Raw genomic sequence first — 14333 nt, 5'->3', positions numbered from 1 at the left:
AGTTGACAAAGAAGAGAAGAAAAAATATGCAGACACACACACACAAATGTGTACATTTATATATATAGCCAAATATGTGTATAAATATTATTTAAAAAATCAAATATACATATTTGTCCTTTTTACACCTCTTAATTTGTGCTTGGAATGTGTTGATTTGCACATTTAATCGTTCAGTGAAAGAGATATTGACCTCTGTTATGGAGGTGAAGTTTAAAAATAAAGAGCATTCTTGATAAGGAAAAAAGAGTAGAAATACCCAGAAGTTCACAGAAAATAAGATCCAAGAAAGAAGCCCATAATAAAATTCATGGCCTCAGCTGTCTATAAACAAATGTACAAGAAAAGACAATAAGCAAAGTAAACTAATTCTAATGCAAGAAGGCAAATGTTTATCTCAAATCATCAGTGAGATTTAGTGGAACAATTTACATGGCTGGAATATGACTTATATTCCAACTTCTGACTTGAACTACCACGGAACTGACCTAATTCAGGCCACCTGTTGCAGCATGAATGCCATAGCTAATAAATTTATATATAATACAAATCAGGGAGGGATAGTTCACACACTCAGTGACAAGATCTGACATACTAGAACATTGGGCCAATTTAATTAGCATAAGATGTAATTCTATAGGGACAAAATGTAGTCTTATGTTTGGGTTCAAAAAATGAACTTCACAAGTATAAGATTGGAAAGGTTTGACTAGATAGCAATTGATAGGAAAAAGATTTCAAGGTTTTAGAAACAGCAGGGGGCGGAGCCAAGATGGTGGAACTAAAGCATTGACTTGCTTGAGCTCTCCCCCAAACCCCTCCAAATACCTATAAAAAATGGCTCTAAACAAATCCTAAAGCAGCAGAACCCACAAAAAGACAGAGTGAAGCAAATTTCCAGCCACAGACAACCTGGATGGTTGATCAGAAAGGTATATCGCGCCGGCTGGGAGAGGAACACAGTGCAGCGTGAGTGCGCAGGCCACAGCAACCCTGGAGCAGGCCTCAGAGGACTGAATCGCAGGCAGCTGTGGCAGTTTCCAGACTTCTCAACCCATGAACACCAACTACTTAGAAGGTCAATGGGAAAAGTCTGTGACTGCGGTGAGAGAAGGGGTTAGGTCTCAGCCACAAGTCCTGAGTGTGGCCTCTGGGGCAGCGGCTGCCTCCTGAACTTCCAGCCCACAGACTGAGGGGGAATCGAGTGGCTGATCAGAGGGGGATTGCAGGGATCTCTTTGCCAGGGCTGAGGCAGGAATCTCTTGCTCTGCCTGTGCTTGGATCTGGGTCACAGTTCTGAGGGGTGGTCCTGGGGCGAGGAGGAGTGCTGGTGTGGTGGAGTTTATTGTGGTGATGGAGAGGAAACACCTCACCCCTTATCATACCACCTTGGAAGAACTGAAAATTTACAGGTCCCTAGAAGTATCTCTGAAAACAGCTGTACAAACCCCTGAAACTTGGGACAGTACATTCTTCACATTGGAAGCAGACTCTTACCTTAACAAAGAGTTTAAAACTCAAGTAATTGGCCGGGATCATGAGTAAGCAGTGCAAAAAGAGTCAGACTATGTTATCTTACTTTGGTGACAAAGAAGATCAAAACATACAACCAGAAGAAGACAACAAAGTCAAAGCTCCTACATCCAAAGCCTCCAAGAAAAATATGAATCAGTCCCAGGCCTTGGAAAAGCTCAAAAGGAATTTTGAGAAGCAAGTAAGAGAAGTAGAGGAAAAATTGAGAGTGATGCAAGAAAATCATGAAAAACAAGTCAACAGCTTGCTAAAGGAGACCCCAAAAAATACTGAAGAAAATAATACCTTAAAAAATAGCCTAACCCAAATGGCAAAAGACGTCCAAGAAGCCAATGAGGAAAAGAATTCCCTAAAAAGCAAAATTGGCCAAATGGAAAAGGAAGTCCAAAAGATTACTGAAGAAAATACTTCTTTAAAAATTAGAATAGAGCAATTGGAAGCTAGTGACTTTATGAGAAATCAAGACACTGTAAAACAAATCCAAAAGAATGAAAAATTAGAAAACAATGTGAAATATCTCATTGGAAAAACAACTGACCTGGAAAATAGATCCAGGAGAAAGAATTTAAAAATTATTGGACTATCTGAAAGCCATGATCAAAAAAAGAGCCTAGACATCATCTTTCAAGAAATTATCAAGGAAAACTGCCCTGATATTTTAGAACCAGAGGGCAAAATAGAAATTGAAAGAATCCACCGATCTCCTCCTGAAAGAGGTCCCCAAAGGAAAACTCCTAGGAATATTGTAGCCAAATTCCAGAACTCCCAGGTCAAGGAGAAAATATTGCAAGCAGCCAGAGAGAAACAATTCAAATATTGTGGAAACACAATCAGAATAACACAAGATTTAGCAACTTCTACATTAAGGGACCTCAGGGCATGGAATATAATACTCTGGAGGGCAAAGGAGATAGGATTACAATCAAGAATCACCTACCCAGCAAAACTGAGTATAATCCTTCAGGGGAAAAAATGGTCATTCAGTGAAATAGAGGACTTTCAAGCATTCTTGATGAAAAAACCAGAACTGAATAGAAAATTTGACTTTCAAATACAAGACTCAAGTGGAACATGAAGAGGTAAATAAACAGGAAAGAGAAATCATAAGAGACTTATTAAGGTTGAACTGTTTACATTCCTGCATGGAGAGATAATATTTGTAACTCATGAGACCTTTGTCAGTATTAGGGTAGTTGGAGGGAAAAAATTATATGTATGTATATAGATAGATAGATAGATAGATAGATAGATAGATAGATAGATAGATAGATAGAGGGCACAAGATGAGTTGAAGATGAAGGGGTCATATCTGGAGAATAAAATTAAGGGGTGAGAGAGGATTATACTAGGAGAAGGAGAAAAGGAGAGGAAGAACAGGGTAAATTATCTCACAAAAAAAAACCAGAAAAGGCTCTTACAGTAGAGGAGAAGCGGGGGAAGGTGAAAGGGAATGAGTGAATCTTATTCTCATAGGATTTGACTTAAGGAGGGAATAACACACACAACGGGGTATGGAAATCTATCTTACCCTCCAGGAAAATAAGGGGGGAAGGGGACAAGAGAGCAGGGGGTTGATAGAGGGGAGGGCAGATTGGGGGAGGGGATAATCAAAAGCAAATACTTCTGAGGAGGGACAGGGTCAAAAGAAAAAATAGAATAAATAGGGGAGGGCAGGATAGGATTAAGGGAAATAGAGTTAGTTTTTCACAGCATGTCTACTATGGAAGTGTTTTGCATAACTGCACATGTATCACCTATATTGAGTTGCTTGCCTTTTCAATGAGGGTGGGTGGGGAGGGAGGAAGGGAGAAAATTTGGAACCCAAAGTTTTAAAAACACATGTTTAAAAAAATGTTTTCATATGCACCTGGGAAATAAGAAATACAGGAAATGGGGTACAGAAATTTATCCTGCCTTACAGGAAAATAGAAGGGGAAGGGGATAAGAGAAGGGGGAGAGAGAAAAAAATAAAAAATAAATATTTAAAAAAAAGATTTCAAGGTTTTAGAGGATTACCATCTCAATATGAGCCAATAGTGTGATATTGCAGCCAAGAGAATTAATATGATCTTGGGCTACAGCAGGAAGGATAGTGTCCAGTAAAAGTGAGCCTATCTGTACTCTGTACTGGTTTGATTTTATCTATATTATTCAATTAAACATATATTAAGTATCTACTATGTCCCAGGCACTGTGCTAAGTGCTAGGGATACAAATTAAAAAAAACTTTTTTAAATCCCTCAAATTTTTCTGCCATTTTTCTGTTCTTCCTCTCCAGGAGCTTATAACCTAATGAAGACAATGCACTAAAAGGAAGCCGAAAACTGGGGTAGAAAGGGAGCAACAGGGACTGTCCAGCATGAAGTTGTAACAAGGTAGAGCTGCTGAAAGAATATGGAATTACCAGGAAGGTTGTGAGCCCTTTCTAAAGGAAGGCTTTGGCAATTGTTAAATGTTCCACCCTCCAGCCCTCCAACCAGAGAGGAGAGGCAACAGAAGAGGAGTTGAGAAGATGGAGAAGATGTTGGCTATCAAAAACTGATGAGGTGATGAGATTTCAGGTGATCAGCTTATTCCGGGGAATATAGTGTTCCTGTGGAATTGAAACCAAGAACAACTTATTGAAAATGGAGTTGAATATTATGTTTATTTTTGGGTGCTACATTTTAGGAAGGTCATTTTGTTTCAGAGGGCAACCACGACAGTGAAGGGCCTCTAGTCTATGCTATGTAAGAATTTTGTTGAAATAACTGGGGATGGTTAGCCTGGAGAAGATAAGATAGGAGAGACAGGAGTTACCTTCAAATATTTGAAGGACTATCACATACAAGAGAAATTCAACTTGTTCTCGCTGCAAAGAAGTAAATTCAGATCTGAGATGAGGAAAAAATTTCCCAACAATTAAATCTATCCAAACATCAAGTGAGTTGCCTTGGAAGGAAGTGTTCACTTCTCACTAGAGGTCTTCACACTAAGGTTAGATGATGGGTTCATTCTAGAAGAGATTTTGTTGATTGGATTAGATGTCCTCTAAGGTTTCCTAAATGCTAAGGTATTATTAAAGGAAAATATTACAGAAAACAGGTGGTTCTATGATTAGACTATATAATTTATGTCTGTTCATAGCTCAAACAATGTTACCATGAGTAACAGAAGTTACTTACAGAAGTGAACTTACAATGTATTAATGATGCTACTGCAATGTGTTATGTGGAGCATGCTTTGTATTAGTCAATAAACCATCCCTTACCCGAAGCAGTCCATGAACACCTAGAAAGTTGTGTGTGGGAACTGTAAGAAACAGAAAGTGCTGCTGAAGAGCAGAGACTGTGACTAGGTGAATAATGAGAATAATGAGAAGTGAGGCAATTATTTCATTCAAATGGCAGATAGCATTATAGAACCCAGTCTCACTTCAGGGTATCATTTAGACTATTGCTAAGTAGACAAGCAAATTAGAAATTTACATTAGAAAAACTGAATGGAATCAGTGAAAGTCACATAGTTTGGGCCATATGTGGTGCTCTTAAGATTTGTAAAATCGGTTACATATGGTCTCATTTGATAACAACACTTTCGGTTATGGATAACAAAGCAAGCTGACGTGACTTGTCCATGGTGACATACCTGATTTTCCACTGCACCACAGTTATCTCAGTTTAAGGGACAGTGGTCAGGTGATAATGGTGGCAAAACTGAAACTAATGGCTAAAATAACAAGAATTAATGGATTTACTTTAGTATTTTAAAATTTTATTTTTTCAGTTAAGTCACATGTTCTCACTTCTACTCCCAACCTCCTACAACAAATATGTGTAGCAAAGCAAAACATCCTCACATTGGCCCTGTCCAAAAATGCTCATCTCACTTAGCGTATCTAATGTGGGCAACATTCTAAATTATTTGTCCTCTGCAATCATAGCTGATCATTATGGTGATCAGAGTTCTTAAGTCTTTCAGAATTGTTCATTTTTACAATGTTGTTATACTACACATTGTTCTCCTGGGTCTCCTCATTCCACTCTGCATCAGTTAAAAGTTTTTCCCCTAAAACATGTAGAAGCATACTGATACCTCTTCCCACCTCACCCTATCTCTCCTTCCCTCATTAGCCTACAGATCACAAAATATTAGGACAGTAAAAAAAAAAAATGGCATGGGTAATGTCCTTTGATTCATGCATAAATTGGATTTAAGTGAGGCAGAATTACACAAAATCATTGGCCTCACTCTCTCCCCTCCAGAGGCATCACAGTCCAGTGGCAGGACAAAATCAGACAACTGGTGATGGCTCAAGATGCAGTGAATGATCTTGGCATCTTCAATGTCCAACCAAGTTCTAAGCTCTCCACAGCACCTGCTTCAGCTGTCTTCATAGCTGTTGGAACAAATTGTTCTCATTTGCCCATTCCACCAGGAGAAGTCTTCACATGCTTGGGGTAGGCACCCTCCTAACTCACCAACAGGTTTGAGACCCCTTAGTTACCCTCAACCTGGTTTAGCCCATCTGCTGAATTGGTTTACCAGGGTCATTGGTCACCCCTGAATGAGAAAATTATCAGTCTTTCTTTCATTATCAATGCCAAAACAAAAAAATTTTTAAACACTATCATCAGTTCCTAAAAGGAGAGTTGGACCATCTGGAAGGATTCCTCTCTTAAGTGATTAAGATAATGATTAGACTAAGGAAAGGAAGAGGTCTTCAATTAATTTGAATTATCTTTTGAGTTCAATCTGTTCAAGAAAAAAAGGAGAACATTACGGGAGCAAGTGGTTAAAATGGGATTTAATGGTTTTAGGAAAATAATTCCCCAAGGTATTTTAACAAATATTCTGTTGCTGAAGAACCAAACTTACGTGAATTTTGTTACTCTTTTATCATATTGGGGAATTTTGTTTTCATTTGGAAAAACTACAGAAGGTGAGTGAAAATGGTGTGAGAGAGAAATTTCCAAAAGCAGAATATATTTCTGTCCCTTTGGATTTTCTAACAAAGATACTTAAATCAAATTAGAATAATTTAATTAATAAATTCATCTTTAACAGGTGAGTGCCACAAACATAAAATACAATATTTTCTTCCACAAATATTCTATCTCTAAGTAGATTAAAGATAATTTACTGAAGTCCCAATATTACTGTGGTTTGCAATATTTTTATTTGTTAATATCACACAGGAAAATTTAAACAAGTCACATTATTTTAAAGAACATAACTAACATATTTTAATATGGAAATCCTTCTTTCCCTCCCTTTCTCCCACCCCATCCCCAACCTTGTTGCTTAAGAATCTAAGAACATAAAAAGTACCAAGTAAAACAAGTTTTGTTGTAGCTTTTATTGAGAGTGTTCACATGATGATTAGGCAATATTACTTTCTTACAAAGTTTTGTTTTTTCTATCAAAAAAATCTGTAACCTTTTTATTACAAAAAAAAAATCCAGTACAAAAATGTCCAAAATATTGAAAATGCTTTCCCTCTCCCTCACAGCACCATTATACAGAATAGAGAATTATCAATAATAGCCCAATGACAGTCTATATGGAGAAATCTCCAAATAACTCCCAGACACATAGTGGTTTATTTCTTCTTCTCACAAAAGCTTTCAAAAATAAAGACCAAGAAAATTCCAGTAACACAAAAATGGCAGAAAAATTTGAGGGATTTAAAAAAAATTCACATCATCAATAATTCACATCTTACAGAAAAGTTATGGATAGGATTTCTTTTATAAAACATGTTTTTCAGTGTCAAAAAGGAAATTAAGGCCATTAGGCTTCCAGTTTATAAATTCACATAAAGGAAATATAAAAATACTTTGTGCTTCTGAGAAGGTTTTGAGTGTATGTACATAAGTATTACTGCAGTTTTTTATTTTGAGAAAGATATTTCAACAGTTTACATAATTGCACAGCTTCTCTTGGATGTTCCTGGGTCTCCCTGGTTAGCAAAGAAGAAAAAAAAGTTATTGTAAAGAAAGAGAATCACAGAATCTTAGAAGCTGGAGTGGGCCTTAGTAATCAAGTTCAGCCCTGTCCCAGTTTATAAACTGGAAACTAAGAACCAAAGGTTATAAGGGACCTTCCAATAACATGAACAAATTTTAAAAATTGAACACCAAAATAAAAACTTAACACATATATAGCAATGGTTTTACTAATGCCAACACATTAATCATGTCCTGTGACTAATATGTGTGTGTATATATGTGTGTATATATTTTTATATATATATGTATATATATATAAATACACACACACACACGTGTGTGTATACATATGTATCAGTACTTTATTGTGGCGAAGCACTGGCGACAAAGTGGGTGCCTATCAATTATAGAATGTTTGAAAATAGGGAATATGAATGAATAGAATTAGTGACAGAGAAATCTGAGAGGATTTTAATAAAGTGATGCATAGTGAAATGAGTAGAACAAGGAGGAAAGTTTACACAATGACCAAATTAAAAAGGAAAACATAATGACCAATTTTTAATTTGGTCATTGTGTAAACCTTCCTCCTTGACTGAGGACTGTATTATCAATTTAACATATTCCAGGACTGGCCTTTTCTTGCTATCAGCACCTGACTCACATTTTTCCTCTTCACTCCATTTCCAACTATTACTCTACGTCAATGACCCATATGGCACTTTGACTTAACATAGTTTCTCACCCTCAACCTCTTCAACCCCCATTCTACACTAACCATTCACTAATAAGAGTCATATCCTGAATCTCATCATGGGTATGGCACTGATTCATCAACCAAGATCTCAACACTGATATTCTCATCTCCACCCACAACCTTCTTACCTATTAGCTCTCACGCTGCCATTACCTTAAACCTAGTGAAGTCCTTACTGTTACTACCTACTTTACCTAGTCCACTGTCCTAGGTACACCTTACTACTTACCAGGCCTGGAATGCACAAGTCATTTTAATCTTGCCCTCACTGACAAGCTACTCTCTTCTTTTTTTATTGGTAGTTTCCAATTTTGGGTTTTTGATGCTCTTCTCCCACTACTATTCTCCTTTTACATTTCTCTTATGAGATTTTGGAACATTACTAGAGGAGAAAAGTCCTAAAACAAAGCAAGACTGGCCCCATTATAAATTAATGTTACAAACTTTTCAATGAGCTGGTGCTGTTACTAAGTAATCCTTCTATTTATCTCATTTAAGTTCCCTAAAACACTCCCCACAATAGCTATTGAAATATTGCATCCATAAGCTCCTATTGCCCCCTCCCTGCAGCCCAATAACCTGTTAGCCTACTTTGTAGAGAAAATCAAGGCCACCTGGCTTAAGCTTCCTCAGCCCTCTTATCTCTATTACGTTAAAACTTTTAATTCTTCCTTCCTTTCTCTGAAGAAAAGCTACTCCTTTCTCTTTTCTAAGATTAACTCTTCAAACTATGAGTTTCAGTGAATTCCCTTTTGCTTTTTGAGCAGAGATTGTTTCATTCATTGTATTTGCATCCTCAACATTAACACAGTTCCTGGCACATAGTAGGTGCTTAATACTTGTAGAATGAGTCTCTGATACCTTGCTCTCTCAATTATCTTACTTCCAGTCTTGGTAACACATCCAATTTTCTTCCCTCAACTCTTTCTCCATTATTTTCAAACATGCCTAGGTCATCCCTTGATGCCTCAAAATTGTACTGGACACCCCACGGCTCCCTCTAGCTATTCTATCTTTTATTAATTTCATTGCTACACTTCTCCCAACTCGTGATGTATATCTGCCACTACCTCCATGTCTTGTTCTTTTCTTAACCCTTGAAATCTGGCTTTTGTCTTATCCTTCCATTCTCCTTAAACTGCCCTCACTAGAGATGTTTTTCCCCAGCTGTTATTCGCCTTGATTATTCAAATTGACACTGCTGATCACCTTTTTCTTCCTAGAACTCTGGGACACTGTGCTATTCTGGCTCTCCCAGTTCTGTTAACTATTCTTCTACTTCCTTCAATAATACTTCTTTTTCCTATCTCTTTGAGTACCTCAACACTCAACACTTGGCCTTTTCCTCTTTCCCTCTGTATATTCTCCAGCCATGTTCTGTCATCATTTCAAAAAAAAATTGTCTCCCCACCAAATTGGCTTCCCTTCTATTGACTTTCTCATTTATGCCATTGGAATCACAATTTTTCCAGTCCCCCAGGCTAGAAACCTGAAAGTCATCTTTGATATTCCCTCTCTCTGGTGCATTCCATCGTCTTTTCCACATCAACAAGTTCTGTTGATTCTTATCTTGTGTTTCATTCATTTCTTCTATGCTAGGTTCAGACCCTTGGCTTCTCATGTAGGTGATTGTTCTAAAGCAATGTTCCAGTTTAATGTATCAGAATGATAATATTGAGTTTCTTTATTTTTAAAGTAGCTAAAAATCTCTCTTGATTAATAAGAAGCTAATAATTTTTCCTCTTGATACTTGAATATAGTTTATTCTTCCCAATTTATTTTCAAAAGGCTACAAAGAATTGAGCAGCTTCTAATTAGCTAAACACACTTCTGACTTATTTTTAAATATGTTTAATACAATTAATATATTTTATTAACAAAATTTCAAGCAAATGAATGCAGTAATACCTGCTGGTGAGAAACATTCTCTTCCTCAACTGCTTCAGTAACTTCTTTCTTTCCCTCCTCCTCCTCCTCCTCCTCCTCCTCTTCAGGTAAAGTTGTTTTGAAGACTGTACTTCTTTGAGCAACCTCCTGAAAATAAAAGTAGGTTTATTATTACAAGATAACAACATCCCATTCATGGCATAACATCTCATTCACGCAGGCTGGTCATACCTGGCAACTTCTTTTGAGGGGGAGAGAGAGCATATTGACAGAAACAGCAAAAGTGACTGATAAATCCAGGACCAAAGAAATTAGATTTTTGGCTAGTAAAATAATGACAATTACTATTATCTTAAAATATAAAGAACTCAGTGGGAGAAATTAAAACCACATGAGAATAGGAAAATCCATATTATATTTATCTTCTTGTCTACTTATTGAAGCAGTTTTAAGATCCTTTCAGTGAGTCTTTAAGAAGCTAAGCAGCAATCCAACACTTTTATTCAATTACAAAAAGCAATTATATTACCCACCTGCATGATAATTTGCTGAACATTAAACATAAAAGCATAGCTATAGCAACTTGCATTAGGATTTTTTTAAAAAGCGAATAACCCTTTATCCAAGCAAAACAGTGAAGAGAAACTGGATAGGCTGTACAGATTATAAAATAAAATACCAAAGAATACATTAGAATAAATAGGCTCATTAGTTGGGAGTGAGATTTAAGATTTTGGTTCAAATCATGAGAGAAAACAAGACTCTCTTAGGAAGAAAGATGACCTATTCTTAGAAATCTCTAGAATTATAAGCCCTGGAGAATTAGGAATTTTTATCTGAATTCCACTGATAAGAAAGAAATAAGACCTAGTTATAATGAAAACTCAAGAGTATTTGATATCTACATGGCAAACTATTCCCTATTTAAAATATGCTACCAACAGCATGTGAAGAACAATAGATACATATAAATTTTCAGTCAGACAACTTAAGCCCATAATGGTTCTACCTAAACTTAAATCCAGGGCAGCTAGGTGGTACAATGGCAAGGAGGGGCACTGGAGTGGAGTCAGGAAGATCTGGGTTCAAATCTGGATTCAGACACTTACTACAAGTCATTTAACCCTTATTTGTCTCAGTTCCTCATCTGTAAAACAGGGATACACTGGAGAAGGAAATGGCAAACCACTCCAATTATCTCTGCCAGGAAAGCTCCATGGACAAAAACTCCATGGAGTTATGCAGAGTTGGACACAACTGAACAACAAATTTAAATCCATCATTATCTCTCCTAAATGGAACTAAGTATGGCTTTTAAATTAATGAGTCGATCCAAGACACCTGACAAGTGGTCATTCATCTTCTGTTCCAGGACCTTCTAGGAGAGTGATGCCATGATCTCATAAGACTAGATAACCATTTATTGGATAGTAATAGATAGAATTCTTAATGAGATATAGATTGGTCTTTAAGGTTCCTTTCAGTAGGGAAAGACTGTGATGTGAGAAGATGCATAATAATGATGTACTGGTAAGCTAAGAATTGATTTCAATTTTCTAACAACATGATTTACTTTAGGTTGTTTCCCTTGGGTGTGAGAGAAATAATTATTAGTAACTAAAGTCCTGGTCTTAAAAACTTCAGTCTCTTGAAAGACATAGGTGTTAATGAGATTGGATTAACTTTCTTGTTAATCCACTCAAGTGGAACAGCCATTGTGTTCTGCTCAGGCTTGGGTGGGGCATAAACTGTTTGAAGAGACTGCCTAAGGCTGGGTATAGAGATAGTCTCTCGTCCAAGGATGATATGTCACTCTCAGACCCTCACTGCAATATTCTTTCTCTCATTAATTGTTAACCAATCAGGGTTGATTTCCAACCCTGGTTAACACTCTTCTAAAGGCATATAAAGTTTGAGCCTGCCACCATGACTGTCTTTGGTTTAAGAGAGATAGCTAAATGACCAGCCTTTTATTAATAAACGTGCTGTCCTTGTTAATAAAATTATTACATTACCCAGAAATTACGTCTCTTGAACCCTTTCAAATTGCCAGTCATGGCTGTCCATGAAGGGACCAAAGTCTTGGAACTCTAGATTCTTAACAAAAACTCCCCTATATGCCTGGGGTCCACATGGAAAGTTCTTCACGAGAAGAGTTCTTTGTTAGGACTCTGGCTGTGATCTGACTCTCCCTTTTACCAGTAATTAAATTTTATCTGGGTAACTTTATATGTTTTGTGTCTACTTGTTTTTATGCTGCAGCTCTCTAATTTTCACTCTTACCTGCATGGAGTTCTCTGGACTCCAGGTTTATGAGGACAGAGTGTGTGCAAATGAAAGCCTCTGCTGAAGAGGGTTTTGAAAAGAAGTCCTATTTTATATCGAGTGTTTGGGGTGCTGACAGAGATGTGGGGAGCCACCTGGGAAATTCTGGGATCCACTTTGGGATCAGAAGCCTGGCCATTCCAATCCTCATTAATTTTAAAGAACTAATAAACAGGTGTGGCCTGAAATTTCTTGCAAGTAAAGGTTTCAATAAGATGAAACAGGCAAATTGTGAGAATACCAAGTATAAAAACTATGAATCTTGGAGAGCAAACTAGGTTAAAATTCTGCCCAAGAAGAAGGCCTCTTGGAGTTTTCAGGCAGAAGTGTGTCAGGGGAATTATGTATGTTAAATGTAGGATGTGATTTGGGGGGGGGGGGGAATCTGCTCTGAGCAGAAGCAGGAGGCAAACAGGAAAGTAGAAAAGCAGGGTAGAAAGCTCTCTGGAGCAAGCAGTTTTTATTCTCAACTTCGATTGCTGTATGTTTTTGTCTGTTTTGTCTTTGTCTCTAGGATATGGGATATGGTCTGTATTTGCTCGGAAAGGAGAACTGAAAAAGCGGGTGAGACCCAGGAGTTTACACTTTGGGAAGGGGAATCAGAGAAGGGATCTCTCTCTGTTAAAACACCAAGTTGTTTTTTTTTTCCTTTGGATGGAGCTCTAGCGGCAGCTTTAACTGATAAAGATCTAGACCTGGAGTGGGAAACTGCTGCCTCTAGGCTACATGGGTCCCTCTAGGTCCTCAAGTGTAGCCTTTTGACTGAATCCAAACTTCACAGAACAAATCCCCTTAATAAAAGTCCATTATTATCCCAGTTATGTGATTTATAATGTGTTGGGAAAAGTACCTAACTTTTATAATTGTTATTAGAAATATTGTTAACTGTTCTTTAATTCTTTGGGGTTATATGGTAATATTGGTTATTGTGATCTGTGGTTATTACACAAAAATCTTAATGTTTCCTTATGCTGTTCAATAATTCACTTATTTAATTCAACTCACTCAGTGAAAGCTCTGGGGAAACTGGCCACACCCTGCCAGTATAACAATAGATTTTTTTTTTTTAAGGCAATTGGGGTTGAATGACTTGCCCAGGGTCACACAGCTAATAAGTGTCAAGTGTTTGGTCTGAGGTCAGATTTGAAGTCAGGTCCTCCTGACACTGCGCCACCTAGCTGCCTACAATAAATTCTTTAGGTCTCTTCTTTACCTGGGCCAAAAGCAGCCATTCAACTTAGAATCTAATAATATTTTAGCCTAGCACACTTTGGGCTAACCTGATACCAGGTGTGATTTTAAACTGTTTGTAAAACTCTATATCTATTTCCTAGTATATGTAGCTTGAAACTCCTAGGAGCTAGAATGGGGCAGCTCTTTATCTAATAAGTCTCAAAGAAAGGTAAAAGAGGCAGGGGATTGGTAATTCATCCAGCTCTTTAAGGAAGCAGAGGAAAAGATTTTATGAAGGAATTAGGAACTGTCACCACACGTTTCAGGAAATACATGAATTTACAGATAATAATCTTTTTTCTTTTGAAGTACTAAGAGTACTGGGCCTTAGAAATTAAAATGTTATCATTTGCAATTATAAATCTGGATATAATTTAAATCAAAATCTGTCTTGAAGGAAATAAGAACAATGGTCTGAGGGTGCTCTCCTATCAGGATAATTGTGGTAAATTTGAATCTTAACACAAAAGAGACTTGTTATTTGACATTAAGAAATTTATTAGCTGTAAGTATTTTTAATCGCCATAGGCAGATGCTGACTTGGTACAAAAAGATATTTTGTTTATAAAAACAAGGTTGTGCCTACAGCGCAACAGAAGGCAAACAAGTTTATATCAAAGGGTCTCATAGTATATTATCTAACATTGTGCATCATCTCACATCATGTC

The 14333-nt window shown here is 37.1% G+C and overlaps 1 protein-coding gene across 1 annotated transcript in view; it reads right to left on the bottom strand.

Moving 5' to 3' along the window:
- Positions 1-6864: 6864 nt before the first annotated feature.
- LMNB1 (lamin B1) overlaps positions 6865-14333 on the bottom strand; it is a 62773-nt gene continuing 55304 nt past the window's right edge. The window contains exons 11-12 of the mRNA XM_027869195.1: positions 10129-10254; positions 6865-7474 (exon numbers count right to left, since the gene is read on the bottom strand). Of these exons, the coding sequence (XP_027724996.1) occupies positions 7433-7474; positions 10129-10254 (168 nt within the window). The 3' untranslated portion in view covers positions 6865-7432. The remainder of the gene's footprint in view (positions 7475-10128; positions 10255-14333) is intronic.

The sequence above is a fragment of the Vombatus ursinus genome, unplaced genomic scaffold (genome assembly GCF_900497805.2).
Source record: "Vombatus ursinus unplaced genomic scaffold, bare-nosed wombat genome assembly UNPS02014792.1, whole genome shotgun sequence".
In the NCBI taxonomy this organism is placed as follows: Eukaryota; Metazoa; Chordata; class Mammalia; order Diprotodontia; family Vombatidae; genus Vombatus; species Vombatus ursinus.
The sequence above is the reverse complement of the archived record's forward strand: the minus strand, read 5'-3'. Positions and strand labels throughout refer to the sequence as shown.